A 26,933-nucleotide genomic window follows, 5' to 3' on the forward strand; every position below is an offset into this window, starting at 1 on the left:
GCTGTCCCTCTTCCTTCATCTCTCATCCACGCTTCTCAACTCACGTCCAACGTATTCATCGTCCGCTTTTTAGCACCACTCACAACCCAACCTTTCAACCCCCCCAAACCAAATCAATCAAAATGACTGGCGGCAAGTCTGGCGGCAAGGCCACTGGCACCAAGAGCAGCGCTCAGAGGTAAGCGCAATCCCCTTCTTCACTCGCTTCTCGCCTTTGCGCCTCATTTGACGCGCTTTTCTCAACCAAAACAACGCGTTTTCGCACTTCGAATCACTTGAATCACATTCTGACTTGCATCTCAGCCGTTCCTCCAAGGCCGGTCTCGCCTTCCCCGTTGGTCGTGTCCACCGTCTCCTCCGCAAGGGCAACTACGCCCAGCGTGTCGGTGCTGGTGAGTCAAATCGCGCTTTTCAATCCAAACCAACCACATCTAACGCGCTTTCTCAGGTGCTCCCGTCTACCTCGCTGCCGTTCTTGAGTACCTGGCTGCCGAAATCCTCGAGTTGGCTGGCAACGCCGCTCGTGACAACAAGAAGACCCGTATCATCCCTCGTCACCTTCAGCTCGCCATCCGCAACGATGAGGAGTTGAACAAGCTTCTCGGACACGTCACCATTGCCCAGGGTGGTGTTCTCCCCAACATTCACCAGAGTACGTTTTGCGCTACCGCCACATTCAGATCTTTCAAGTCTAACATCTTCCAGACCTTCTTCCCAAGAAGACCGCTGCCCCCAAGGCTACCGGTGGTCCCAGCCAGGAGCTGTAAGCAATTTGCTTCACAACTTTCTGATTCTTTGGGTTTTACGGCGCGCGGGGTGCTGCTTCTTTCAGCTACGATAATGGGGTTTTAACGGACTGGGCACAAGTGATTTTTTATTAACGGGAAGAGCATTTTCTTTTTTTCGACAACATTCGCAAGGCAGATACCTCTATCCCAGGGTTTTCTGCAGAGAACAAGGATTGTACATTACCAACCGTGGCCACGGATGGGTAAATGAGACTGGAGGGGAATAGCTGAATGACACGCTTTTGATACCACTACATCAACCAATTCAGCTTTGTTAAACTTTACTCCGTCTTGTTCCTTTTCTTTCATCTCATCTCTTCTCCCCTTTTCTCACACCGCATTCCCTCATTTCCCTACCTCCAAAATCTACTCACCTCCAGGAGAAACACTCATCCAGCTCTTCCGACAACACCATCGACAGCGAATTCACGCGACAACAGCGAGCAAGCAAAACATCGCTGCCGACCGCAGAAACTCACCACGAGAAGCGACCGATCAGCGAGACCAGAAAACCAAAGGAAGCCACCACGAGAACGAAGTCTCAAGACAGTCAAAACACGATATGGCAAAGATAGCCAATTTCAATGGAAGCAAAGGCATCAGAATCCGACAGCAAGCCAAGACTGCAACAAAAGCAGAGATATCAGAGATCAATGACGCAAAGATCCCAAACAACCAAGGGAGGAGGGGGGGTCGGCAGAGAGTGCAGTCGAGTCTTGAAAAAACCAAGCAAAGCAGAATCATGATGGAGCAAGCAAGCAAGCAAGCAATTAACAGAAACACCACCACAGAAACGGCAGAGAACAGGCAGAGTCGTGGAAAAACAACAGAGAGACCAGTAAATCATGCGAAGAAGGTCAAAAGGAGCCAAACATCCAAAGAAGATGCGAGCGAGTAGATTCAAGTAGATTGCAGTAAAGACCAGATGGACGGCAACCACTAGATCGAGTTGCAGAAGGAAAAGACAGTTTGCTGAAAAAAATGACGTGTTGTTTTCTCCAAAGCCAATGACTTGAACACAGCAGAAAAGCGTACCATGCGAGTAGAATCAGATCGAGGAAGGGGGAACTTACCTCACTGTGTGCTGCAGAGTTTGAGAACGCATATGATAGCTATAGAAATGCACAATGTCCTTCGAAGAACTGTAGTGTACCCATCGAGATGTAATGTTCTCTCAGCTCTCTTTGGTTACACATCTAGTCTTGAAGTCACTTGTGCCTTTTTATAGCGAAGGACGCTGCTTGGGCGTCGAAGTTCAAGAAAGGCTGGGCAGAAAGTAGGGCTTGTCGGCATTGCTCTTCAATGATCCAAGGATAGCAAAGGAAAAGGTCCGGATTTGAACAATAGCATCAGGAGCGCCGGCAGTGCTGATAAGAGATCTTCGCGATGAGTAGACTGTATCGGGGGTGTGCTGAGTATGCGAAACAGACGCAAATGTTGTACCTTGCAAGCGAGTGTCTGTGATTCTCGGTGAGCGATCCAGACGCTGAATTGAGAGAAGCGTATCCAAAACACAGAGGAGCTTAGCCCTGTCTCCTATACAGTAGCGCTGGAGTATGAAGTAGGTGCACGAGCCGCGGAGTATAACAGCATGGCCTTTAGGTCCCGTTGGCAGCTGCTGAGAGCCTTTGGCATCGGACGAGGAACACGAGCTGGTTGCCAGAACGGACATGGCAATTGCAAGAACAACATAACGTAGCAAGGGGATGGCAAGAGCATAAAGCAGTCGTTAAAAAGAAGTGGTTTCGGATCAATCAAATTCAGATATCGTACGTAGCATCAATGAACTCTCCAGCAAAGTGGAAAGATATTCAGTGCTTGACTCTATACTTTTTTATCATCATTGTAGAAGATTGAGTTCGAGGTGTGTATTGCGTGTAAACATGCTATTCAGCAAGCATCTTCTGAACGAGGAGCGAGGAAGGCAGGAACGAGAAGAGAAGGAAAGAAGCGAATTGATGAACAGAAGAAGAGAATTGGTATCGAATTTGTTGGCTTTGTGGTATCTACATTTAGCAGCCTGGCGGGGGAGCTGTTGTGCGAGACTTGGTCAGTAGGCGGAAAGAGTCGCGGCTGAGGTGAAGGGAGGAGAAACGTACGCTCAAGGATGTGGCAGGGAAGGTTACGCTCGTACTTGCTGCCGCCGGGAGCGGTGGGAGGGCGGTAAGGGTCGGGGTGCTTCCACTGCTTGAGGAGCTCCTCGGTCTGGTCGAACAGGATCTGGCAAGAAAAGGGGAGTCAGTGGACTGTTTCCAGAAGGGGCGTTCGTGCAGTAGCAGCAGCATTGGAGTATTGCGATGGAGGCAGGCGAGTCGTGATCGAGCAAGACTCGTGGTAGTCCAGTGAAGGAAGCGATTGCGGTGATGGACGGATGTCACTCACTCTCTGCTGTCTAGGCTCGCGGATGTTGGCGTTGGCCTCGAAAAGAGAGCGAATGTAGAGAGCCTGGCCGCGCCAGAGGTAGCGGTGGACTGACCAGTCCAGGGCCAGCTTGAGCGACCGACGGTATAGACGGCTGTGACGACGAGAATCAGCGATGAGCACACGCGCGTAAGACGTCGAGGTTGGGTCCGAAGGGCAATTACATTGCAGGGATGTTGGCCATTATGTGAGGAGATCCAGATGGTCGACTGGAGAGTTGTGTGGTTCAAAAAGGACGAATTACACAGTCGCGACTTCCCAATCGGCGTCGGTATGCGCCAGCCAGTACAGAGCAGCTGCGGTTGCTGACCTCTTGGCACTGGATAGGGCTGCAGTCTGGCTTCTGGCTGTGGCGGAGAAAGTCGGAAAGTCGGGAAGACTTGCATTGACGTACAGAGGGAAAGCGCTTGGTTGCGGCTGATCACGACCAAGCCTGACATTTCGCTGCTGCCATCTCCCGTCTGCTGCAAAGCATCAACTGCTGCTACCTACTAGCACCTCTATACCGCAGATCGACCTGCACACCTACGCGCCGCGCTTCTCCATCTCGCCGCGCCCTCTGTTGCTCGACTCTCGCCTTTTTCTCGACTGCTCGTTTCTCACGCCCTCCATCATGTCCAGCCGTCAATGCCTCCGCCTGGCTGCAGGTGCTTCTCTGCGCCCTGCTGTCCGCGCTGCTCCCAGATACGCTACTCGCTCTGCCGCCGCTCTGAGATGTCTCTCTACCTCGTCCGTCTCGCGCTCCTCTGCTCTCCTGTCACAACAACCGAGGTAAACATCAAACATATCGACATTTCTGCTCTCCTCCTGATCACATCCTCAGGACACCCGCACATCTCCTCCGCTCTTCTCCCATTGCCCAGGTCCAGACTCGCGGCTATGGTTCGTCAATCTACCTGCAAACACACTCTGCTGCCATACTAACTGCTAGTCTACAGCTGAGAAGGTCGTCCAGGTCCCTACCATGGCCGAATCTATCACAGAGGGTACCTTGAAGCAGTTCTCAAAACGTGAGTGTTGCTGCTGAACTTCTGCGCCTCCTTTGTCTAATCAAATTGCAGAGGTCGGCGACTACGTCGAGCAAGACGAGGAGATCGCTACTATCGAGACTGACAAGGTACATCACCACCGACTTGCGCGATTTTTACCTCGACCAAACTAACCTCTCCCGACCTATAGATTGACGTTGCCGTTAATGCTCCCGAGGCTGGTACCATCAAGGAGTTCTTGGTCAACGAGGAGGACACCGTCACCGTCGGTCAGGATCTGTTGAAGATGGAGCTTGGTGGTGCTCCTTCCGGTGGTGCTAAGGAGCAGGCCAAGGAGGAGCCCAAGGCACCCGCCTCAGACAAGCAGGAGACATCATCTCAACCCGATGGTGGAAAGGAAAAGGAGGCCCCCAAGCAGGAGAAGACACCTGAGCCCAAGAAGGAGGAGCCCAAAAAGGCTGACAAGCCTGCACCTGCCCCCAAGAAGGACGACAAGAAGCCCGAGCCCAAGAAGGACTCCAAGCCCCAGGAAGAGTCTGCTTACGGCAGCCGTGAGGAGCGTCGCGTAAGACTCAAACATGTTCTTTGAAGGTGGAGAGTTTTGAACTGACAAATTTGGTACAGGTCAAGATGAACCGCATGCGTCTGCGTATCGCCGAGCGCCTGAAGCAGTCGCAGAACACCGCCGCTTCCCTCACCACCTTCAACGAGGTCGACATGTCAGCTCTGATGGACATGCGCAAGCAGTACAAGGAGGAGATCCTCAAGAAGACTGGCGTCAAGCTCGGCTTCATGTCCGCCTTCTCCCGCGCTTCCGTTCTCGCCATGAAGGACCTCCCCTCCGTCAACGCCGCCATCGAGGGCCCCAACGGTGGTGACACTGTCGTGTACCGTGACTACGTCGACATCTCCGTCGCCGTTGCCACCGAGAAGGGTCTCGTCACCCCCGTCGTCCGCAACGCCGAGTCCATGGACATGGTCGGCATCGAGAAGGCCATCGCCGAGCTCGGTAAGAAGGCTCGTGACAACAAGCTCACCATTGAGGATATGGCTGGCGGTACCTTCACCATCTCCAACGGTGGTGTCTTCGGTTCGCTCTACGGCACCCCCATCATCAACCTGCCCCAGGCCGCCGTCTTGGGTCTTCACGCCATCAAGGAGCGTCCCGTCGCCGTCAACGGCAAGGTCGAGATCCGCCCCATGATGTACCTCGCCCTCACCTACGACCACCGTCTTCTTGATGGCAGGGAAGCCGTCACCTTCCTCGTCAAGGTCAAGGAGTACATCGAGGACCCCCGCAAGATGCTCTTCGGCATTTAGATTCGTCATTTGACTTGACCTTCCTCTTTAATTACATCATAGTCATTGCGCCATCATGAAAAGCGCATCCCGAGATCATCGAGTGCTTTTCAGAACCAGAGAGTGAATCTCTTTTGGATGTATATCTAAACTTTTTCTTTGTCGCTCATGACCAGGTTTTTGTCGTTTTAGTTGAATCTTTTCACAACACAGCTTTGATGTGTTGTTGAGTCTTGCTTTCCTTTGGATGTTACAGGTGTCACACACAATACACAAGATGCGACATTTGTAGCCCTACTTTCTGTGGTGGTGCCTTGTAAACCGTGCTCTGTTTGACTTTCGTCCAACCATGAACTCACATTTGGTATGAAACACCCAGCGGACGTCAATTGTGGAATGGCTTGAGACGAGACGGAAAGTTGTCCAGAGTGTTGGTTCGTCGTCTTGATGCGCGTCTGTGTGTTTTGCAGCTGGCATGATGTTTGTGTTCTTCCAGATGTCTCTGTCAGAGTTGATGCTGTTAGGGTGAGAAGAGAGCTTCCTCCACAAGTCCCGAGTGGAGCCGAGACCGCTAGAACAGGGTTGTACCTCATACAAGCTGCGTAGAGACTGACGACGACATTGTGACTCCCCACGAATACATTTTGCTGATCTAATACTGTGGGTATCTTCCTTACTATACTCTGCAGCTTCGATATATATATATGAGTAAGTTGAAGCAAGACGTGCGTGAGATATTGCCGTTTCTTCATTCTTGGAACTATTCCTCAGAAAAATGAGTGTGAAGCATTGCAGATGAGGATGCCGAAAAATGAAAACCAACAAAAACATAAACTTGCTAGAATGATGAGTGATTCGCGACCGGAGAGGAATCAGGAGCAGCGAATCAGTCATACTATCAAAGCCAGAGTCATTCCAGAGGGAGAAAACATTCGTCGCTGTCTATATTGCTGTCCCGGATGCATGATTCGACGTTCCAAACAGCTTGGCAGGCCAAGGAGCTCACACCGGCATTCCACACGCGTCTCCATCATCAATCCTCGCGATACGAGGTCCCCCTTCGAAGCCATCACACTTCCCAACAGCAGCGTCGAACCCTTTGACCCAGTGCCAAGTCATGGCAACGCACAGCTCAACTGCCAGACACGTCCGGAGTTTCGCTTAGACACTCAGATGCGACGAGCAACATTGTCCACTAGCTCTCGTTCGCTGCATCTTCCGACTATATTAATGAGAAGATGCCGTCGATACCCGTCGTCGACTCGTGACACGAAAGTTTGAACAGAAATTGCGCGTTTCTCTAGAGTCTTTCCCTTTTGCTCATGACTCGACGTGGACTCACTTCGGTACTACAGAAGGGTCGGCCCATTGCGGTCTAGTAGTTTGGCTGGCATCTGCTTCAATCTGGTGGAAGCTACGAATGCGGTGCCAGTCTTGACGATCTGTACCGGAGCTCATCTCAGGTGCTCAAGCTTGGCAGTAACAGTGCTTCGACCACCGAAAGAACCCTCTCTCCTCTAGTCTTACGACCGTAACGGCTGCGAGCGACATTCTCTGTTGTAAAGCATTCACCTTCGATTCAACACCCTTGGCAGTCTGGCTCTCAGTCTTGCTTTCGGGACTTGATGAGCCGGTGAAGCATGAAACTCCATCATGGTACACTAACATACCAATTGTCACAGAGCGTCGAAAAAGAGGCATCATACTCCACCTACTCCCCCGTTTGAGCAATGCTTTTGACTCAGGATGTGATATCAACTTCTCGGTATCGTTCCATCCTGCCAGACTCTTGTCTATCCCTATCTCTGCTTGCAGCCACGTGGTATACAAGCTTCCTCGAAGCTGCTCCGTTATACCATTCCTGGTGGTCCACACAGTACAGGATATCGTTTCTCACGTGAGACGAGTGGCATAGACCCGGCACTCTCCCCATGAACAATGCAGTTCAAGTGGTCGCCAAGAGTTCTCACCAGTCAGTAAACAGGTCATAATTGCCGTCGTCAGGTCGTGCACAGGCTTCCTCTTCTCCATGCGCTCGGGCCTTCCTCTGCATATCAAGGCTGAGGATGTGTCGAGGATCTTCGCTCACGGATCACACCTGTCTGCACCAATTTGCTGGATCTTTTCAATTCCCCAGTGATACTCCAACGCTAAGTCTCATGGCTTAACACTAAAAATGTCTACGACCTGAAGAAACAATGCTACACCTGTCTGCATTTGGCAATGACAAGACGGAATTGGACTTTGCTCATGACTCCTGGACCGCCGATTGTGATTATGCTCCCGTCCGGGTTTCAAAAGTCTTGACCCTGTGTGGCGTGCTGTATGTTCTTTATTAGAGCATGGTCCCCATGACCTCTTCGTCTTGCCGGACATCGACCCGCTGCTTGTTGGTCCTCTTTTTGTAACGACATCCCCACATTCAGCCAGTCAACGAGAGCCTCACTTGATCTGGATAGCTACTGGATCTGGTGTTGATTTGACCAACTCCAAGCATGAAGTCCTTCGTGGCACTATCACTTGTCGTATTTGCTTGCGTGACTCAAGCACTTCAACCGTCGCAGTTGGAGAATGCGACTGCTGCGGACATTCTGCAGCTTGCAGCAGCAGAGTTGCCTACCTGCGCAGTACGTTGACCAACACGATGTGGTGCTTCTTGACGCTAATTTCCTATAGCTCACATGCACAATTACAATCATCAATGGGCCAGACTCGCCATGCTACCTTACGAATCTTGCCTGTATCAAATCTAACAAGCCGCTTCAAGATGAATTGAGTGTGTGTGTCAGGGCTAGTTGCACCATCAGAGAATCACTCAGTAAGCTATCTGAAAGTATCCTTGAGGGAACATGTCGCTGATTGTTGTAGCTGCAAAGAGATTCCTCCAGACGTTATTGGGTGCCCCACGGCGTAACAAGGAGGCACTTGGAACCTACACCACCTTGGTCGTAGGAGGCGTTGCTATCCTGGCTTATCTCATGCGTGTGGCTGCTCGGCTGCCCGGCTCCAACTCGAAATGGGGACTTGATGACTTGGCTCTCACCGTAGCTATGCTCTTCATCATCCCGCTGACAATTTGCGCATATGTTTGTAAGTGTTGCGTCTGTCGTCGTCTCAAATCTCTCTAATGACCACCAGTGAACCAAATCGGTATGGGCAAGGATATGTGGTTCGTGTCTTTCGATCACATTACAGAAATTCTAGAGGTACGTTTTTAGCATCATTAAAATTGCGCGCACAAAACTGATTCTTTTTTGCCAAAAACAGATCTTCTACTTTACCGAACTACTCTACCTAGCAGCTATCGGTCTGACTAAGATATCAATCTTGCTCTTTTACCTCCGAATCTTCCCTGACTGGAAGCTCCGTCGAGCCATTTATGCCATGATCAGCATTTGTGGTCTGTACAGTATCGTTTTCGTCACTGTTACTGCCCTGCAATGTATTCCTGTTTCAATGGCATGGAAAAAATGGGATGGCGAGCACAAAGGAAAATGCCTGGACTTGAACGCCGACGGTTGGGCATCTGCATCGCTGAACATCATTCTGGACTTGATCGTCATTGCTTTACCCATGAAGCAATTGACCGTTCTCAACATGAGCTGGCAGCGCAAACTAGGAGTCATTGTCATGTTCCTCGGTGGTGGCTTGTAAGATCTCCCCTTCCCTCTTTCACACATCACTCTCGAATTATCGCACATACTAATCTCTCCTCACAGCGTCACAATAGTCAGCGTCCTCCGCCTCAAATACCTCATCCAGTTCGCCCATACTGACAACGTAACCTGGGACTATCTTTCCGTCGGTTACTGGTCCGCCGTCGAAACCCACGTGGGGGTCATGGTCGCCTGCGCACCCGCGATCCGCTCGCTCCAATTCCAGATCCGCGAAAAGCTGTGGCCCAAACCTGCTTCTACACCTTCCTACTACTCCTCCGATACCAAGAACAGCAGCAAAACTCGCTCCAAAGTAGACTCTGCAAACCGCAGTTGGGGTGGAGGCGCGGTGTCCAAAGCTGATGGACCACGCTCGAGACTCAGTTCTATCGGCGCGCACCGTAAAGATGACTTTGTGGAGATTGACGAGTATGAGATGAATGTCAATGATGGCTTTGGAGCAAGAGGAAGGAGGTTAGATGAGGAAGATCGATTGGGTATGGCAGAGGAAACAGGGTCGGAGGGGAGTGTGACGAGGAGTTATACGCCGAATGATGATGTGGCGCCTTTGGCTGCTACGGCGGCACCGATCGGAAGGGGATATGTGAATGGGATCTTGGTGCAGACGGATTGGAGTGTGGGTAGAGAGTCTAGGGAGCATGGGCGTGCTACCTGAAGCTGATATATAGCTTTTTTTTCTTTGTTTAGATATACACTTTATGTACAATGTGACGATTGTAGTGGGAGGTACCAGACACTCACTAAATCTCTTGTCCGTATGTTGACTGTGAGTTCATCTGGTTTCTTTGCTTTGGTTCGCGACTTGCTTAGTTGAATGAAATAACAAGCAGTGGCTTCTTCCCTCCATGTTGAATCTTATAAACATATTTATCAAAGATGACAAATCCAGTACATACGGCCACAGTCAGCTGAAAACTGGGCATCCCGTCCGCTCTGCCATACATAAGCAGTTGAACGGCAGATTAGTACTACGGTGGGTGACCACGTGGGAATCCCTGCTGCTGTATGTTTTGTCTTTCAACCACTTTTTGCTACTTCGAGGCAGAGCGTACTCGGGGGTCTGTGTTTCTTCATGCAGAACCTTTGTCGATTATGATATGAACTGCCCGTCGCTCGATAATTTGCCATTGGAAGCAGTATTTGATTCGCCAAGACATTGCTCCCATATAAATACAGGTCGAGGGAGACGCTGGATGTTCTGGCAGAAAGTCACCGCCTCCCCACCCATCCAAACGAGTCAAGACAACCTACTCTCTTCCGTGATGGAAACGCTCGAGAAACTTTTGCAAGAAGCCATCGATAAGATGGATGCCGAGGCCGAACCACGTCACCTGGCTTTTCGCGCACATGGCAACCACGTCGTCACTTGCTTGCTATTGGAATCAGATATGATCATAACCGGCAGTGACGACACGACCATAAATCTATACGACGCACAAACCGGCGCTTTGCTCAAAACATTCCAAGCCCATGATGGCGGTATATGGAGTCTACAGCGCGATGGAGATATACTGGTATCCGGATCCACAGACCAAAGTATCCGAGTTTGGAGCATCGCTACCGGTAAATGCTTGCATTTATTGCAGGGTCATACGATGACTGTGCGTTGTCTTGCTATTGTGAAGCCTGTACGAGTTGATGTAGCTGTTGATGGATCGCCTGTTATGAGGCCGGAAGTGCCTTTACTTGTCAGTGGCTCGAGAGATTCGACATTGAGAGTGTGGAGGCTTCCGCTGGCTAATGATATTCCTACCTATCAAGCTGCTTCTTTAGCTGATGTCGAGAACACTTACTCGCTAAGTGTTCTCACAGGTCACCAGAAAACCATACGTGCTATGGCCGCTTATGGCGATACCATTGTTAGTGGATCTTTCGACTGCACTGTCCGTGTGTGGAAAATCTCAACGGGCGACACGGTGCGTCTTCTCACAGGCCATACGCAAAAAATCTACAGTGTGGTTCTTGATCACGAGAATAGACGGTGTATCTCTGGATCGATGGATAATTCTGTCAAGATATGGTCTCTCGACTCTGGCAGCTGTCTGCTTAGCCTCGAAGGTCATACTTCTCTAGTCGGTCTTCTACAATTGAACCATGGGCTACTAGTCAGTGGTGCTGCCGATGGCACTCTACGCGTCTGGAACCCAGATAACGGGGCGTGTCAGACTATCCTGCAACATACTGCAGCAATCACAGCTTTCCAGCACGATGGCCAAAAAGTCATCAGTGGCTCAGATCGAACACTCAAGATGTGGGATATCAGGACCGGCGAGTGCGTTCGCGACCTACTCACAGACCTCAACGTGGTCTGGAAAATTCAGTATGATGGAAAGAAATGTGTTGCCGCGGTACAAAGGGATAATCTCACGTATATTGAGGTATGTATAGAACGACACTCATCGATCTAGATGCGACTTATCACTTTTTTACAGGTGCTGGATTTCGATGCAGTTCGAGATGATTTACCAGAGACTAGTCAAGGTCGACGCGTTGTGGTCGATTCGCATGGAAGCGAGATTTGAAGAGTCACTGTCAACACGCTCGCCACTAGTGTGGTAGCTGCTATGAGTCAGGATCAAGCGCAGACACTAAAATCATATGAAATTCCATACTTACCGACATGTGACAAAGAGAAAAAGAGAGACGAGAATCTTCCTAGCTTTGCACAATAGACACAGACCGAACAAAGCAAAAAGATGAGCACCGTGAGTTGGATTCGAACCAACGACCTCCCAATCCGTAAGAGAGTGTATGAGAAACGACTGTAGGTAACGAGAGAACTGTAGGGAACGTAGGTTACCAGATCGGGGGTGCTGACCACTGCACCACCACGGCTTTTTTTTGCTTGTTAAAGGGGACATAACATTTAGGGTATATATGGGTTGGTGGAAAAAGTGTGAGGTACGGGAAGTGGGAGGTCGTATGAGGGAGTTTCGGATGAAGCTTCGACAAAGATTGGTGCTTGACCACAGCACATCACTCGACGACCACAATACTGAGATACTGGACTCTGCAAACATATGCGGAACCAAGAGCAAACATCGAGATGGGACAATATGAGAAACAGTATACCGAAAGCGAAGCCTGGTGCTATTTCTGCCTCATGGCTACCAGGCGGCTATTTCCAGTATATTTCAAACTGTGTGCGTGTATGCTGCGAGATAATGCATTAACCTGCTGCTTCGAAGCGCCGTGTTCAAGACGCGAGTTTTATGTGTCTTTGACGCGGATATCAAACTATCTTTGCCTCAGGTGTGGTAGTGACAAGCCTACTCAGTTTAGTGTGATGCAGTGTGTCCCACTTGCCCGAACACAATAGACGGATTGCAGAATTTGCGAATTGATAAGAGTGTCTGGTTTCCCGGCTCCAAGTCGCTGTCGAACAAACCTTCAAGTGCGCCTTCCTTCCAAGCTTGCAAGGATTCATGTCACAAGGATTAATCACTCTTTTCACGTTCCAGATACTAGTCTGTGCCCAGATCACAGCTTTATTCAAATCGAACCTTGCCATCATTTTTACCCAGGCCCTTGCCTGAACGGATCAGGATGGTTGCTGATGGTGGCCTCGGGACTGCAACAGCTGTAGGCAGTGCAGCCAATATCTCTCTGCGGCTTTTCCAGATCATCTACGAATTCAAGGCTGTGGGACAGCAAACGCAAGATCTCCTCGAATCGACCAACCACGTCTCATCCACTCTGCAAAGCGCGGAGATCATGCGCCAACAAAAATCTGCGTTTCTCACTGCAGACGAACGGGATTGGATTGATGACATAATCGTCGACACCAGACGCTGCCTCGAGAGCGTAGCCGCTTTGATTGAGCCAGCAAGAGTGGACATCCAGACCAACTCTGGGCATGTCGGCTTTTTGAACAGGAGTCGTTTTGTCTTCAGAGACTCACCCAAAGTTGCAAACAATCTTGCAAGACTCGGTATAGCGCATCAGAGCTTGAACTCTGCAATGTGCGTTCTCTGCTCGAAGGGACCTCACTGCCAACCCATGAGCGACATTTACCAGCAGAGATCCATGTCGCAACCATCATATGAAAGAGAAAGATGTGTACAGCGTCAGAGACTTCCTCGAATGACAGGTGCTTTTCTATCGTCCGATGACGGAGAGAAGCTTTCGTCTGCATACTCACACTCTCAGCGTCCTTTCTCCATTGTGCAGATTCAGAGTCCAGATCCAAGATTGTCCACAATCGATTCTTCACCCAGGTCATCAATGAAAACGCGCCCGGAGACTGCAGATGTATCGTCGAGCACCATACCTAAGGATGCCGAAACTCACGAGGGGTTAGATTTCGCCGGCCCGAGACTGCTGACGGACCCTGAAGGACTCGAAGTACAAGCACAAGCTAGCGGTCTCAGTCAGCCAACTGAGGTGTCGTCGATATACCGGTCGAAAGGAAGAGCTTGGTTAGCGATGCGAAGCATGCAACTTCGGTGATGATGGTCACAATCCTTTTCATCTGTTCAATTTTTCCTCGGGGCCATGGTCAATTTGTCTTTGCTGTAGTGCTCAATCCCAATCACTTTGCACACTTTGAACTCGTGTTTCTCTGACGCTCGTTACTGATCCATCAGACGTGTCGATTGATCTGCTATTCTGTCAAGGTCTGACTTTGAGATGGTAATGGTCCAGCTGACTGCTCCGGAGAAGAGATCTCGACTGAGACCATGCTAGTCCTCAGTATGCATGCAGTCCAAAAAAGATTGAGGTTGCTGAGTCGAGACGCGGAGGAAGTCGAACGACACGCGAGGTCGAGGCGCGAAGTTTTTCCGGGCGCTTGACCAGCCATCCTCGTTCGCTGTTTCTTCTTGTAACAGCTTGATGACAGACTCGTTATCGAGGAAGCGCGTCTGAGGCACAGCAAATGAAGCTGTACCTGCGACACGCCCTAATTTGATTACTATGATGAATGGCGCGTGGGCGCGGGGGCGCTTAGGCGTAAATGAATGGCTAGAAGAGCTTCAACTGGAGGCAATCTGCTTGTGTCCTTTTAACGTCGCCTCTGATTACAATGATGCAAGGTGGTGATCTTGACGCCGTCATGGTTGTTTGTGCCTCTTTTGCAATCTGTGTCTCCTCCGCCGTCCACTTCGAACTTCTATTCTCCACGTTGAAGCCAGCCGTATCGAAGCCATGGGTTCTCCGTACCAGAGAACAATGACAGTCCCCCGAAGATGGCCTGTGATGGTCGTACTGGCCTTAATAGTTCTTTTCCTACTCCAGAAGCTGGACTTTCTACATTTTATTCCTTCTCTGCCGGACAACGTTCAGTCAACGCCATATACACCCGAACAATCAGTCGACGACGACAGATTCCATTGGAAAAAGCTTCCTCTACGCTATCCGGTATCGTCATATGCTCACCTCCCGAAAAGTAACGCGAAGCTTCCGCAAGTCCAACATGCCTTTGGCCACGAGTCGACGGAGGAGGCAACTATACGACAGAAGCGCCAGAAAGAGGTCAAACGAGTACTACAAAGATGCTGGTCATCATATCGGGAACACGCCTGGCTGTCTGACGAGCTCGCGCCTGTTACTGGATCAAAAAAGGACACTTTTGGTGGCTGGGCTGCCACTCTGGCCGATACCCTAGACACTTTGTGGATTGCGGATCTCAAAGATGAATTCCACGACGGTGTAGAGGCTTTACTGGATATCGACTTTACCAAAATATCACAAGGGGAGATCAATGTGTTCGAGACCACCATTCGTTACTTGGGAGGCTTCATCGCTGCTTTCGACCTCAGTGGAGACCGCCGTCTTTTGGATAAAGCGATAGAGGTCGCCGAGATGCTTTATATTGCTTTCGACACGCCCAATCGCATGCCTATCACGAGGTGGAATGTTAAAGATGCCGCTGCAGGTAAACCACAACTGGCAGGTGAAGGAGTGCTCGTTGCGGAGATCGGCTCCTTGTCGCTCGAGTTTACCAGACTCGCACAAATAACCCGCAACGACAAATGGTACGACTGTATTGATCGAATCATGCAGGTCTTCGACCGACAGCAAGGCAGCTCGAATATTCCGGGTATGTGGCCGCTTGTGGTCAACGCTCGCACACAAGACTTTGCATCTGGAGACCATTTTACGCTTGCCGCCATGGCCGACTCTCTCTATGAGTATCTTCCGAAAATGTATGCCCTTCTTGGCGGCTCGTCAATGTACGCTAAGATGTACGAAGACGCTATGAGCACTGCTATTCAGGAGACCGTATTCAAACCAATGGTCCCGGATAATGCGGATATCTTATTGTCTGGTAACGCGCGATCAGATCGCAGAGGCGAGTCTCAACTGCAGCCACAAGGACAACATTTGGTCTGTTATGCTGGTGGCATGCTGGCATTGGGTGGACGACTGCTCAAGAATGAGACGCATATTGAGCTTGGGCGAAAGCTCACCGATGGCTGTATCTGGACGTATGAAGCCACCCCACTAGGTATTATGCCCGAAGTCTTTGACATGATGCCATGCGGACTAGGCTCAAAATGTCCTTGGGACGAGGCCAAATGGAAATCAAGCGTCCTGGAGAAAGCAAGCCAAGATTCAGGAGCGGACGCATCCGAGGTAATCAAACACGAACGCCTGCCCCCTGGCTTCACATCCATCTCCGACAGACGCTACATCCTCAGACCAGAAGCTATCGAGAGTGTCTTCCTTCTTTACCGCATTACAGGCGATCCTCTGCTGCAAGAGAAGGCCTGGCAGATGTTCACCAACATATCCAAGTACACTGAGACAGAGTTTGCGAATGCGGCACTCAGAGATGTTACAGATCCTTCTGCACCAAAAGATGATAGCATGGAAAGTTTTTGGACTGCTGAGACTCTCAAGTACTTTTACTTGATCTTCAGTGAGCCTGACTTGATCAGTCTGGATAAGTTTGTCTTCAATACTGAAGCACATCCGTTCAGAAGACCATAGTTTGTACCAATGACAGAGACCGCTGCTCCATACAACACAATTTTGTTCTTGCGTTCATCCATTACCTTCCAACGCGGCGTTCTAATTTCGGGCGACGAAAGAAGCTGACACGCATCAAATGGTGCCAGATATGTCAAATCCGGTGTTTTCACTCCCCTGCATTAAACTTTCGAAAAATGCCGTGTCCATTCCCAAGACCGACCAATCGTCGAAACCAGTCGCAATATCTGAGAAAATTTGGTCCTGCTGCGTGATGAAATCTTGCTGTGTTGCGCTTTCCAGACGTGATGGTTGTGGAACAACGCCTGTTTGTTGTCTCGCAGCACCAGGAACCTGTTGGACTGGGGTTGAATGGCTGGATCTCGAGTTGTTGACGCGAATCGATCCTATTCCACCAATACTAATGTCTGCTGGGCCTTGATCATGCTCTGATCTGTGAGGGACCACGACTGCGATACCTCCTCTGGATATTCTCATACCGCCGAAGAAGGGTGCTCTATTTATCAACATATCACGGCTGTCCTCGGCGTTATCAGGACCTTCGCGTGGTCGATTGCCACTCTGATCTTGTTTCCGGGCTGCGCCTTCTTCGATGATCAACAGATCTTTGAGTAAAGAAGCACATCTGAAAGCAAGTTGATGCTCTTGAAGCTCTGAGATGAACGTTATGCATTCTAGCGCCCGCTGCACCATCGCTCGATCACCCAATCGTTGATGCGCCAACATATTTCCTGCTGATGTATCGCAGTGGCTTGTAGCGTGCGCCAGCATCAATGTCATGCCGGCGATCAACGCCATGAAGTCATTCATACGACAACACGCAGTGACAGGATTGAAAGTCCGCAATGCGATCTGTCGAGTCAGGATCTCACGACTTGCATTCACACAAGCCATCTTAGAGTACATTCTCTGTGTGCTATGGCTTGGACATAGCATATGAGGCATGTGAAGTTGGATGATCAGAGTATAGTAGGAGCTGTGATCAAAAACACGTCTGATCTCGTCAAAGGCGTTTAAAGAGTCGCGAGTGAGTCTTGAAAATTCTGCCGGTCGCCAGAAAGTTGGTGGTAGGGATTCGGAGATTCTGAGGAGTTCTTCGTCGATTCTCTTTGTGAGATCCAGAGCTTGCTGTGGTACTTCGATCTGATTTCGTTCGAGAATTTTGCCGGCGACATTTCCCAGGTGGGTGAGTAGACCACGATCAGCAGTTACATCGAACCGAGTTTCTTGTCGAACCAACACTATCCCACCTGTACTTGTGGGCAATCCAGACAGTAGAGAGACCACGCGCTCCATATATACGATACTGCTCCAGATGGTCTCGGGATCAATATCATTTCGTGGATCTATAATCTTGTACCGGTAGTGACCAGAACGGTGTAAGCCTAGTAGTTGCGCAGCCACCACGGCACGACGCATGGTTATCCAAGCCTGTCGAATATCACCAGAATCCGTGTGATAGAAAGCTTCAAGTATGATGATCTCCAAGCCCTCCAAAGACCCTAACAGTGAATCATTCGTCACGACCGTTCTGATTGCCGCTCTAGCCAGATCATCCATGATGCGGTGATGATGCTTGTCAAGACCAGGTATCGTTTCGGTAGGAGAAAGATATTGCAAGGCTATCGCAAAGAGCAGCATTTGTTTTGCCAATAAAACTGGATTGGATTCTGGAGCCAGAAGATTCGGTTTTGCGACGCACTTTGCAGACCTTTCGTGCAGCGTAGACAGAGGGGCTTTGTAGTCGAATTGGAAGCATGTTGCAGAAATGTGATCGACTCGATATTGGAGGATCTCAATATCTGCTTGACTAGGAAAAGAGCGAAGAAGTTCTTGTGTGGCTGTTGAGTTTGTTTGAACTTCTGAAGGTGAGACATCGTTCGTAATAGGAGTCGGTGGTAGTCGTATGCGATCTGAAGGACATTGTTCACCAACCTCTGCTCTGCCGTGAAGAGCCAACGCTGGCGTCGCCGATTGCACTTCCCGATCATCATCATCAGTAATTATCGTCGTCTGATCATAGAATTCTTCGGTGGGTTCCACACTCTCAGCAAGAGTCATAGAGGACTGAACGACTGACTGGCTAGTGCATGCCGAACCTCGTCGCTGACACGGAACGCACTTGACATCAGTAGGAAATGCGAGGACGCATCTGACCTTCCTCCGTCTGCACTCCCAACAGCTGTGCGTTCCCTTTCTGACCTTGCCTTGTCTTGGCATGTTGAAGGATCGTCCGAAGACTGTTCGCTCAGCAAAAGTCTACCGCAAAACGGACGAATATCGATGCTGACATACCTGAAGGCGCGCACAGAAGACCGAAGCTTCGGTCGAAACCCCCCAAACCTCGGACGAAATTATTGGTAGGAGCGATGCTGTTCTCAACAGACAGCTTTAGAGTTGGCAACAACGCCCTCTTAGACGCCGAGCTCTCAAACACTCGGACGAATATCACTCGTACCATCGAAAGAATGAGTACACTTCGGACGAACGAACACGGACATGCAGGTAGGTACTCGGTGCAATGCGATACCTCAACGACCGGGCTATTGTGTTCGTCCGTCGCCGATTCTGTGATTATAAGTACTCAATCTCGTGTCACTTGCCTTTTCCAGGATGCTTGCCATACATCGATCCAAGACGTCACCACAAACGGACAGCACCAGATTCCAGCAACCCTCTCACAATCTGAGGCAAAATGCCAGATGTAAAAGAAGACCCGGTGGAGATCGTCAAGCCTGAAGAAGATACTGTTATCTCTGACGATGAGTACTTGCATGGTACTCGATTGACAGCTTTGACTGTATCGCTTATGCTCGGCATGTTCTTGGTCGCACTTGATAACGTTCGTTTGACAATTACTCAGATGTGAGCAGGAGACTGACCATTACTTGCTAGACGATTATTGGCACTGCCATTCCTAAGATCACAGATGAATTTCACGACCTCAACAAAGTTTCATGGTATGGCTCAGCGTACTTCATGACCTTTGGTGGTAGTAAGTGCTGCTACCAGTATCTACATAATCACATCACTGACCTGTACAGAGCACGAAACCCAGACCCTACGCCTCCCATATACCCTCCGACCGCTTCCCTAACCCTCACAGGCTTCCAATCAACCTGGGGAAAACTATTCAAATACTTTCCTCTAAAACTCTGGTTCCTCATCGCCATGCTAATCTTCGAACTCGGAAGCTTGGTCTGCGGCGTAGCCCAAGACCCGACTAGTCTAATCGTCGGCCGCGCCATTGCAGGTCTAGGTGGTTCAGGCGTTGCTGTAGGCGTCTTCACAATGCTAGGTTTTGCTGCTTCACCCGAAAAGCGCCCACAACTACTCGGCTTTACGGGAGCTACTTATGGTATTGCTGCTGTGTTGGGCCCGTTGATTGGTGGTGCTTTCACTGATAAGGTGACATGGAGATGGGTCAGTGATCGAACTGTGTTTTGCTTGAGAGTGCACTGCTGACGAGCGATAGTGCTTCTATATCAATTTGCCTATCGGAGGCGTGGCGGCCATTATTGTGTTTTTCTTCTTCAAGCCTCCGAACAGTGCAAAACCTGTTCAAGCAACCTTGAAGGAGAAATTGCTGCAAATGGATCTCATTGGCGCTGCTATCATGATAGGGTTGATCATCTCTTACATACTCGCATTACAGTATGGTGGACAGACCCATTCATGGAAAAGCAGTCAGGTCATTGGCTTGCTCGTCGGCTTCGTCCTCCTAGTTGCAGTCTTCATACTCTGGGAGATCTATCAAAAAGAACGCGCGATGATTGTCCCTCGCCTGGTATGCTTATCTCTTTCTTTAACACTACCACCATTGCTCTTCCAGCTAACGAATATCATCAATAGTTTCTAGAACGCCACATCTGGGTGGGCTCCCTCTACATGTTCTTCTTCGGCGGTGCCTACTTCGTCCTCCTCTACTACCTACCCATCTACTTCCAAAGCATCCACTCTGCCTCCCCCATCAACTCTGGCGTCCGCATGCTCGCTCTGATCATCCCTTTGACTCTCGCCGCTATCGTCCAAGGCTTCGCATTGTCGAAAATCGGTATCGTGCCTCTTTTCTGGATCATTGGTGGTGCGATAGCGACCATAGGTGCAGGGCTGATGTACACCTTTGATGCTGGCACATCGGCAGGAAAATGGATCGGATACCAAATCCTCGTTGGCTTTGCCACTGGAGCTACATTTCAAGTTGCAATCGCAAATGCACAGGTACATGCGAAGGCAGAGGATTTGTCGCAGGTGAGCGCGATTATAAACTGTAAGTCTACCTCTCCTTCCCCCCACCTGCCCCCAAACCTGCCCCCTCCAATCCCACTCTATCGCCTTCCTAACTCTTCCTTTCTCAGTCTTCGTAACCATCGGCGGCGCCTTCTTCATCTCTGCGGTCCAATGCGCATTCAACAACACACTCATCGCCTACCTGCTCAAAAACTTGTCTGGCATCAACCCAGCAGCAGTCTTGGGCATCGGAGCGACACAGATACGTGAGCAGTTTACAGAGCAACAGGTGCCGATTGTGTTGGATGCGTACATGGGTGGCTTGAAAGTTGTCTTTGCCATCACCACGGCCGCTTATGGTGTTTGTGTTTTGGTGGGTAGCTTTGGGAGTTGGAAGAGGTTGAATGAGGAGGAGATTAAGAAGGCTGCTGGTGGAGCGGCTTGAAGGACTGGGTGCGTGCTTGGATGCTTTGGTCGTGGGTGTGTTGTTACGCTTGGGAAAGACACGTAGTTCTCATTTGAAGAGGTACGCCGGGGCTGCAGGGTGAGCTTTCGTGATGCTTCACAACGTCCTCAGGCCTACTGAATAGAACAGAGCAGACGCAAGCGTAGGAGTAGGCCCTTGTCTGTTTAACAAGTCATATCAATCTACACTGTAAACAATTTGTGACAATGGTAGATAGCTAGACTGTATATTATATTACTAAGGGTTGGTTACGTAGTATAGAGAAAACACAGGGTAATCGCAAAGTGGGCTCGTAAAAACCAAAGGGCAAAAAAGCAAAAGAAAATCAAAAACACTGTAACAAAGGAGAAAAATACTCAAGACAACAAACATCGAAAAGTACAAGGAAATCGTGTCGTGAGAGGTCAACATTCCACCACAGTCCTGTTGCTTCCCGTGTCTTATATTCACTGTCGTTGTGTCTTTACTCTCTTGCCTGCTCCCAAGCGGTAGGAGCAACAAAAGTGCCATGAGAGCCCACGGTAGGACGAGGAGACCAAGATCTCTCGGTCTTCTCCTCAGTAAGGCCAATGCCAGGAGTAGCGGGAGGGAACTCGCCGGGAACATGCAACTGGCTGACGCTCATGTCGGTATCGTGTCTGACGACCTTGGGGAAGATCGCGCCAGTCTCGTGGGCACCCTCGCGTTCAAGGCCGCCAAGACCATCAGAGGCCTCAGCACGGGGAGTCTCAGCGCCGTAGGTGGACGAGCTGTAGTTTACAAACTCTGGTGATTGAGGGACGTTGGAAGAGTTGGGAATCAAAACAGGGAAGGGTGCAGTGCCTGTGTAGGTGGCGCCCGAGATGCCATTGTTATCAGCGAATGCCGAAGGATTGGTGGTTGCGGCTTCGTTGGAAGTGGGCAGGGTGCTGTGACCGCCAGTCAGGTCGCGAGGGCGCTCATCCTCGTAAGGAGTCTGCTGTTCTTCGGCAACGGTGTTGGCAGAAGGCAAATCCTTGTTCTGTTGATGACGATAGGCTTCAGAGCCCAAGACGCCAGCCCCAACTCCAGCAGCAGCAGGAGCCATCCAGTCTGAATAGTTGGTGTTTTGTCTCGTGGGTTTGGCAGCAGGAGCCAGAGACTGCGACTCAATTGCGCTTACGGGAACATCGGGCTGGAACTGATGAGCTGGAGCTGCATGTTGGACAGGCAAGACAAACGTCTGAGTGGGCTGGGCCACATCGTTCTGAGGAACAGAAGTGTGGTTGAAGTTGTCGACAGGGTGGGGCTGGTATGATGACTCGGAAGCACCCTCTCTGAGAGGCAGAGTTTCTCTGGCATGAGCGACAGAGCCAGGAGTTGCCGAAGTGTAGGGCACTGTCTGGTGTGCAGGCTGTTGCTCGTGGGTAGAGACGCCCTGCAGACGGTAAGGGTTGTCATTGTAACGAGCAGACTCGACAGCGCGAGTGGGCTCGAGGGCGACAACACCAGGAAGAGCAGTGACACCAGGGATAGTGCTGTGGTCGGCCTCATCAGACTCGCTATCAGGCGATGCGGCCATGGCGCGAGGAATCTGCAGATCAGACGGGAAGCGACCGCCTTATGGATATCACGTCAGTTTAGATTCGGTGCAGTGTGGATTGACGCTATGAAAGGGACAGCACATACTCACCTGGAACAGGGCGTTGGAGGCGGGTCTCGCCAATGGGCTGGTTGATGACGCTGGACTGAGTCGAGTAGGGAATCTGGTCAGCTTCGTCCTCCTCAAGACCATCACTGCTGATGCTATTGCGGTGGCTGTGCTGACTAGCGCTACGGACATGCTGGCGGACAAAGGCATTGCGCTCTTCAGCAGGTCTCTCGGTGAGAATCTTGAGGGCTTCGAACCAAGCCATCATGGTCTCGTAGGACTCGGCGCGGAATACCCACGAGTGGCCGCGGTGCATACCACCACTCTGACGGCCCTTGAGCATGAATTTGTGCGACGAAGATCCAGGCTCGGAGTGAGAACCCAGCTTCTGGTCGGGCAGATAAAGCGACATGACAGGAGGTTGAGAGTAGATCTTGTCGGCCGACTTGAACTCGTGCAAGTGGGTGGGCGACAGGACATACCAGCCAGGGGTGTAGCTCTTGAGGTACTTGCTCTTGCGCTCGAGCATGCCAGCTCTGACTTCAGCTGCTGCAGGAGCGTGCTTGCCAGGGTAGTCAATGTCCTCAATACGGCGAAGAGGCAGTCTGGGATTGACAAAGTGGGGGTCGGTCTCGACGAAGCGCGACCACTCCAAATCCTTGGGCATGGCAATGGGCCCTCCGCGAAGCTGCTCAACAGTGTTGTAGGCGTCGTCGCCCTCGCGCTTGAGAATGCTGGCCATCGCGTTGTAGGCCTTCTGGATTTCGCCTACAACGATCGACTCAAGTTCGCGACCCGAGCTCTCGAGGTTGAGGTATGCGCGATGCAGGTAGTTTTCCTCATCAATCTGCTTCTCGACCATACGGTCCACACCAAGGCGGACGATGAAGGGATCGGTCTTGCTGTTGTCACCGTGGTCTGCATGCTGCAAGGCTTCAGCAAGCGCATCAACAGCCTTGCGTGTCGCGTCCTTCTCCTTGTCAACCGAGTTCTTGAAGTCGCCATTAAGACTCTTGATCTCCTTGATCTTCTGGGCTAGATCGCTTCTCAGGCCAGTCAGAGCAGAAATGACGTCCTGCTCAATGTCGCGCGACTTGTTTGATTCTGCGACCGAGTGCTTGTGGTAGTCGCCTAAGATGCGTGATGCGTCTGCGAGACCGCCGTCGGTGATAAAAACCGAGGGGTGGGTGAAGTTGGACAAGACATTCGAGACCTTCAGCAGAGCCTTGCTACGCGTCTCGTAGCTGGATTGGATCTCACGGAAGTAAGTGATGAGCGACTTCAGGAGTGTGCGCCATGCTGCAAGGCGAGTCAGATTGCGAAAACACCAGTTCTAAATGTTGAGACATACCTTGGAAGCGGTTGGCTAGGATATCGGTAGGGCTGCCGTGTGTAGGAATAGGAGTAGACAAGGCGCTGTTGTAGTCGTCGTGAGCACCGGGAGTACCAACACCAGCGATGCTACCGGCTGCGAGGCTTCTACGACTGCCGCTGCGGCCAATACTAGATTTGCGGCTGACGCTGGCCTTCTTCTTGAGAGTGCCACCACGCGACAAAGTGCCGTCTCTGTATGCGGCAGTCGAGGCGCTCGAAGCGGAGCGGTTGATAGCTCCGTCTTCGAGAGGGATTCCGGCTGGGCTGCCAACAGTGCTTCCTGCTACGACAGGGTTTCCACCTTCTGCTAGAGTCAGGACAGTTGATGGTATGGCACTTCAACGAAGCTTACCATGGGCGAAATCGTGGTGCGAAGCATTGCCATAGCCACTGTTCTGCAGCGTGTCGGATTGTTGCGGTGCCGACCCGTAGAAGCCACTTTGCGGTGGGGATTGTGTATACGAAGCCATGTTGACCATTCAGTTGCGGAGAGGTATGGATGGGGGCTATCTCAGGAAGCACAACACAAGGAAATTGGATGTTGATGAGAAAAACGGATGGTATCGAGGGAGGCCCGCGTAGTGATTGGGTTTGTGTGGAGAGGCTCGAGTGACGAGTGACGCAGACGTCCCACGCAGACTTAGCTACGTCACCAGAGGACCCTTGGCTGGTTTGCTTGGTGCTGCTCGACTTTGTCTGCGTGCCTTGGAACTCAAAAACGGCGAGCAGTGGACAAAGAAAGACGCCAAAAGCCACTTGCGATTGTCGGTGAGTCGAGCATCGTTGTTCTGCTTGAGCTGGTTGCTCGTGTTTCAGTCAATCCCAAAGTCTGTTCTGAAAATGGTGTAGCCAATCTCAAATCACTACCGGCTGATCTTCATCTCGTTCGTCGATCCGTACAAATCCTTGTCATGACTGCTTGGGTTTACCTGCCTCGTAATTCACCCAAGCCTCGCATTCAGAAAGCTACAAGATGTACACTTGGATATCTGTAGCAGCTGACAGTCCTCTACACCTGACACGAACTGTCGCTATAGGATAATTCAGCTTCGGGGCTCGCTCCTTGGTTGGGCAGGCAGATCAAGGCAGGAGGATGTGGATAAAGTCAAAAGTTAGGCACGCCCGGAACGACTATCGAGACCCGCCCTTATGACCGAAGAGCCATGACGAATATCTGAGTTCTTACTGCATCACAGGTCGTGATAACATATTTCTTGTCGCTTCTGAGCATGAGAGAATCAGATCAAGTAGAAGTTGAACTGCTCTTGCAATCTTGACGAAAAGGTCTAGATGCGAGTACCAAGCTTTGTGGCTGATGATGGCTGATCAGAGAGAAGTGGCTGTGCTCAAGAAGATGCGGAACGGCTCGTGTGGGTTGATGATTGAGAATACCAAGACTCTACCAAGACCTACAGCGCTTGGAGACAAGAAATGCCGAGTGCAAAAACAGTCTCGACGACATGTTACGGAGGACGCGCAGGTCGCTGTTGCAGCTCGCACTTGTCTGTATAGTCGTCTACTTGGTCTTCTCGCTTGTCGGCCCATCGGCGCCCAAACTTTACTCGTGGAATACGATCCGCTACCAATCAACGGCAGCAAGCCTCCCTGAAGCTCGAGGCTTATGTCTTGGTCTCGAAAATAGCTCCAAGCCCGCTCTGATAGTTTCGCATGTCGCTGCTGATGGCGACACTGCTTGGCTGCAACGTCTCTCATCCAAGTACCACCTCTGCATTTACGAGGTTGATGCGCCTGACGATCCCACTGTCAAACACCTTCGCGTACCTGCCAATCGTGGCCACGAATCTATAACTTACCTTACCTTCCTCATCGACAACTACGACTCGATATCCCAAGCTGGCGCTGTCTTCGTGCACGGCAACCGGTTCCAGTGGCACAATGACGACCCGCTGTACGACAATGCAGCCAGTCTGGCCGCCTTGAACATCCCATCTGCACTCTCAACCACCGGCTACCACAACCTCCGATGCGACTGGAGCGTAGGCACTTGTCCCCGAGACTCCGGACCCCCTCAGGGGAGTCTCGAAACAAGCTTCAACTCCATCCTCCAACCCTGGAGTGCAAGGACCGTCTCAGATGCCGCCATGCCACACGCATTCGCCGTCTTGTTCGGTGGAGATGACTATCTGAGAAATGGAAAGAGCAAGGGACTGAAACTCGGTAGAAGTGACACTTTGCGTGCGCAATGTTGTGCTCAATTCGTCGTCTCCAGGGACTCGATACACCGTCATTCGCGCGAAGAGTATGTTGCCCTACGGCAATGGCTTCTTGATGGCTACGGCATGTCGAGGAACTCCAATGCTGCCTCTCGCGACGACCGTATTGCTGGACGTGTGTTGTCATACCTCTGGCATATTCTGTTTGTGCCACAAGAGGACGGCCCTGTGGACCTGGACACGCTGAACAAGCAAGCATGCCCCAGTGCTGCTGATTGCTACTGCAAGTTATATGGCAAATGCGATCTCAACTGCAACGCCAGAGCTTGCTATGGACAGTATCGGCTGCCGCCGAACATGCGTCTTCCTGACAACTGGGCCGAACTCCACGGAAATGATCTGTATGTCGTGCAAGAGCCTGGAGTCAAAGCCCTGCACGGAAGGTTGTATCCTAAAGCCTTTCAGCCTTGAAAGCCGGCATTCACTGATGATACTCGAAACGGCTTTCCATACCCTTTGAAGACGTCACAGAGCCAGACGTCCTTCGCTATCGATGCCACGCCGTCTCAAATGGTATTTACATCACACCAGCAGCTGCATGAAGTCAGCGTAGATGCAAAGAGCGGCGTTCTCTGTGTATCCTCAAGCTGGTTGATCGACCGACACTATCCGCTTTCATCAGGTCAGTATCGCCGCTCGTGTCCCTATGCAAGCACATCAAGAAGAATTACGGGTGTACATAAGGAAAAAAAGGAGGCGGAGTACAAAGTCGAACTTTGTCAGTAAAGGTCGCAGACTCGAGTGCTCGCTCTGATCAGACGACATGATAGGCATATATGTAGATATCGCGATTTAGGCGCTCGGTTAGCAGTATATACCTTGAACCCGCTTACAAAACACGTGAATCCCCTCAGAGACCATACATATAGAGAGTCAGATTTAACAGTATGCTAGCGACAGCTTGAAAAAGGCT

The 26,933-nt window shown here is 50.8% G+C and overlaps 11 protein-coding genes across 11 annotated transcripts; 8 read left to right on the forward strand and 3 right to left on the reverse strand.

Annotated features, from left to right (window-relative positions):
• Positions 1-122: 122 nt before the first annotated feature.
• M436DRAFT_85369 (histone-fold-containing protein) lies at positions 123-767 on the forward strand (the record flags this gene model as incomplete). Its single annotated transcript, XM_013568313.1, has 4 exons — positions 123-178; positions 304-392; positions 449-652; positions 706-767. The coding sequence occupies 4 exons, from the start codon at positions 123-125 to the stop codon at positions 765-767; spliced, it is 411 nt and encodes a 136-aa protein (XP_013423767.1).
• A 2,033-nt stretch (positions 768-2,800) lies between these two features.
• On the reverse strand, positions 2,801-3,393 carry M436DRAFT_76025 (uncharacterized protein; the record flags this gene model as incomplete). The annotated part of the gene is made up of 4 exons (XM_013568314.1): positions 2,801-2,820; positions 2,888-3,008; positions 3,171-3,303; positions 3,374-3,393. The coding sequence occupies 4 exons, from the start codon at positions 3,391-3,393 to the stop codon at positions 2,801-2,803; spliced, it is 294 nt and encodes a 97-aa protein (XP_013423768.1).
• A 429-nt stretch (positions 3,394-3,822) lies between these two features.
• Positions 3,823-5,518, forward strand: M436DRAFT_67153 (dihydrolipoamide succinyltransferase; the record flags this gene model as incomplete). The annotated part of the gene is made up of 6 exons (XM_013568267.1): positions 3,823-3,980; positions 4,033-4,091; positions 4,148-4,219; positions 4,271-4,326; positions 4,389-4,763; positions 4,823-5,518. 6 exons carry the CDS (start codon positions 3,823-3,825, stop codon positions 5,516-5,518), a joined length of 1,416 nt encoding a protein of 471 aa, XP_013423721.1.
• A 3,116-nt stretch (positions 5,519-8,634) lies between these two features.
• M436DRAFT_55857 (uncharacterized protein) lies at positions 8,635-9,829 on the forward strand (the record flags this gene model as incomplete). The annotated part of the gene is made up of 3 exons (XM_013568213.1): positions 8,635-8,703; positions 8,765-9,147; positions 9,232-9,829. Coding segments are annotated over 3 exons (1,050 nt in total), but the record flags the coding sequence as incomplete, so codon positions are not given.
• A 649-nt stretch (positions 9,830-10,478) lies between these two features.
• On the forward strand, positions 10,479-11,696 carry M436DRAFT_55557 (WD40 repeat-like protein; the record flags this gene model as incomplete). The annotated part of the gene is made up of 2 exons (XM_013568162.1): positions 10,479-11,552; positions 11,607-11,696. 2 exons carry the CDS (start codon positions 10,479-10,481, stop codon positions 11,694-11,696), a joined length of 1,164 nt encoding a protein of 387 aa, XP_013423616.1.
• Positions 11,697-12,720: 1,024 nt separating this feature from the next.
• Positions 12,721-13,155, forward strand: M436DRAFT_18697 (uncharacterized protein; the record flags this gene model as incomplete). Its single annotated transcript, XM_013568151.1, has 1 exon — positions 12,721-13,155. A coding segment is annotated over one exon (435 nt), but the record flags the coding sequence as incomplete, so codon positions are not given.
• Positions 13,156-14,370: 1,215 nt separating this feature from the next.
• Positions 14,371-16,107, forward strand: M436DRAFT_55668 (seven-hairpin glycosidase; the record flags this gene model as incomplete). Its single annotated transcript, XM_013568181.1, has 1 exon — positions 14,371-16,107. One exon carries the CDS (start codon positions 14,371-14,373, stop codon positions 16,105-16,107), a length of 1,737 nt encoding a protein of 578 aa, XP_013423635.1.
• Positions 16,108-16,257: 150 nt separating this feature from the next.
• M436DRAFT_29114 (uncharacterized protein) lies at positions 16,258-18,003 on the reverse strand (the record flags this gene model as incomplete). The annotated part of the gene is made up of 1 exon (XM_013568159.1): positions 16,258-18,003. A coding segment is annotated over one exon (1,746 nt), but the record flags the coding sequence as incomplete, so codon positions are not given.
• A 799-nt stretch (positions 18,004-18,802) lies between these two features.
• Positions 18,803-20,782, forward strand: M436DRAFT_55642 (MFS general substrate transporter; the record flags this gene model as incomplete). Its single annotated transcript, XM_013568175.1, has 6 exons — positions 18,803-18,949; positions 19,003-19,102; positions 19,214-19,530; positions 19,583-19,894; positions 19,960-20,377; positions 20,466-20,782. 6 exons carry the CDS (start codon positions 18,803-18,805, stop codon positions 20,780-20,782), a joined length of 1,611 nt encoding a protein of 536 aa, XP_013423629.1.
• A 1,646-nt stretch (positions 20,783-22,428) lies between these two features.
• M436DRAFT_55753 (uncharacterized protein) lies at positions 22,429-24,265 on the reverse strand (the record flags this gene model as incomplete). Its single annotated transcript, XM_013568195.1, has 3 exons — positions 22,429-23,711; positions 23,764-24,093; positions 24,139-24,265. 3 exons carry the CDS (start codon positions 24,263-24,265, stop codon positions 22,429-22,431), a joined length of 1,740 nt encoding a protein of 579 aa, XP_013423649.1.
• Positions 24,266-25,246: 981 nt separating this feature from the next.
• M436DRAFT_55725 (uncharacterized protein) lies at positions 25,247-26,431 on the forward strand (the record flags this gene model as incomplete). Its single annotated transcript, XM_013568191.1, has 1 exon — positions 25,247-26,431. One exon carries the CDS (start codon positions 25,247-25,249, stop codon positions 26,429-26,431), a length of 1,185 nt encoding a protein of 394 aa, XP_013423645.1.
• Positions 26,432-26,933: the final 502 nt, after the last annotated feature.

The sequence above is a fragment of the Aureobasidium namibiae genome (assembly GCF_000721765.1).
Source record: "Aureobasidium namibiae CBS 147.97 unplaced genomic scaffold scaffold_20, whole genome shotgun sequence".
Taxonomy (NCBI): domain Eukaryota; kingdom Fungi; phylum Ascomycota; class Dothideomycetes; order Dothideales; family Saccotheciaceae; genus Aureobasidium; species Aureobasidium namibiae.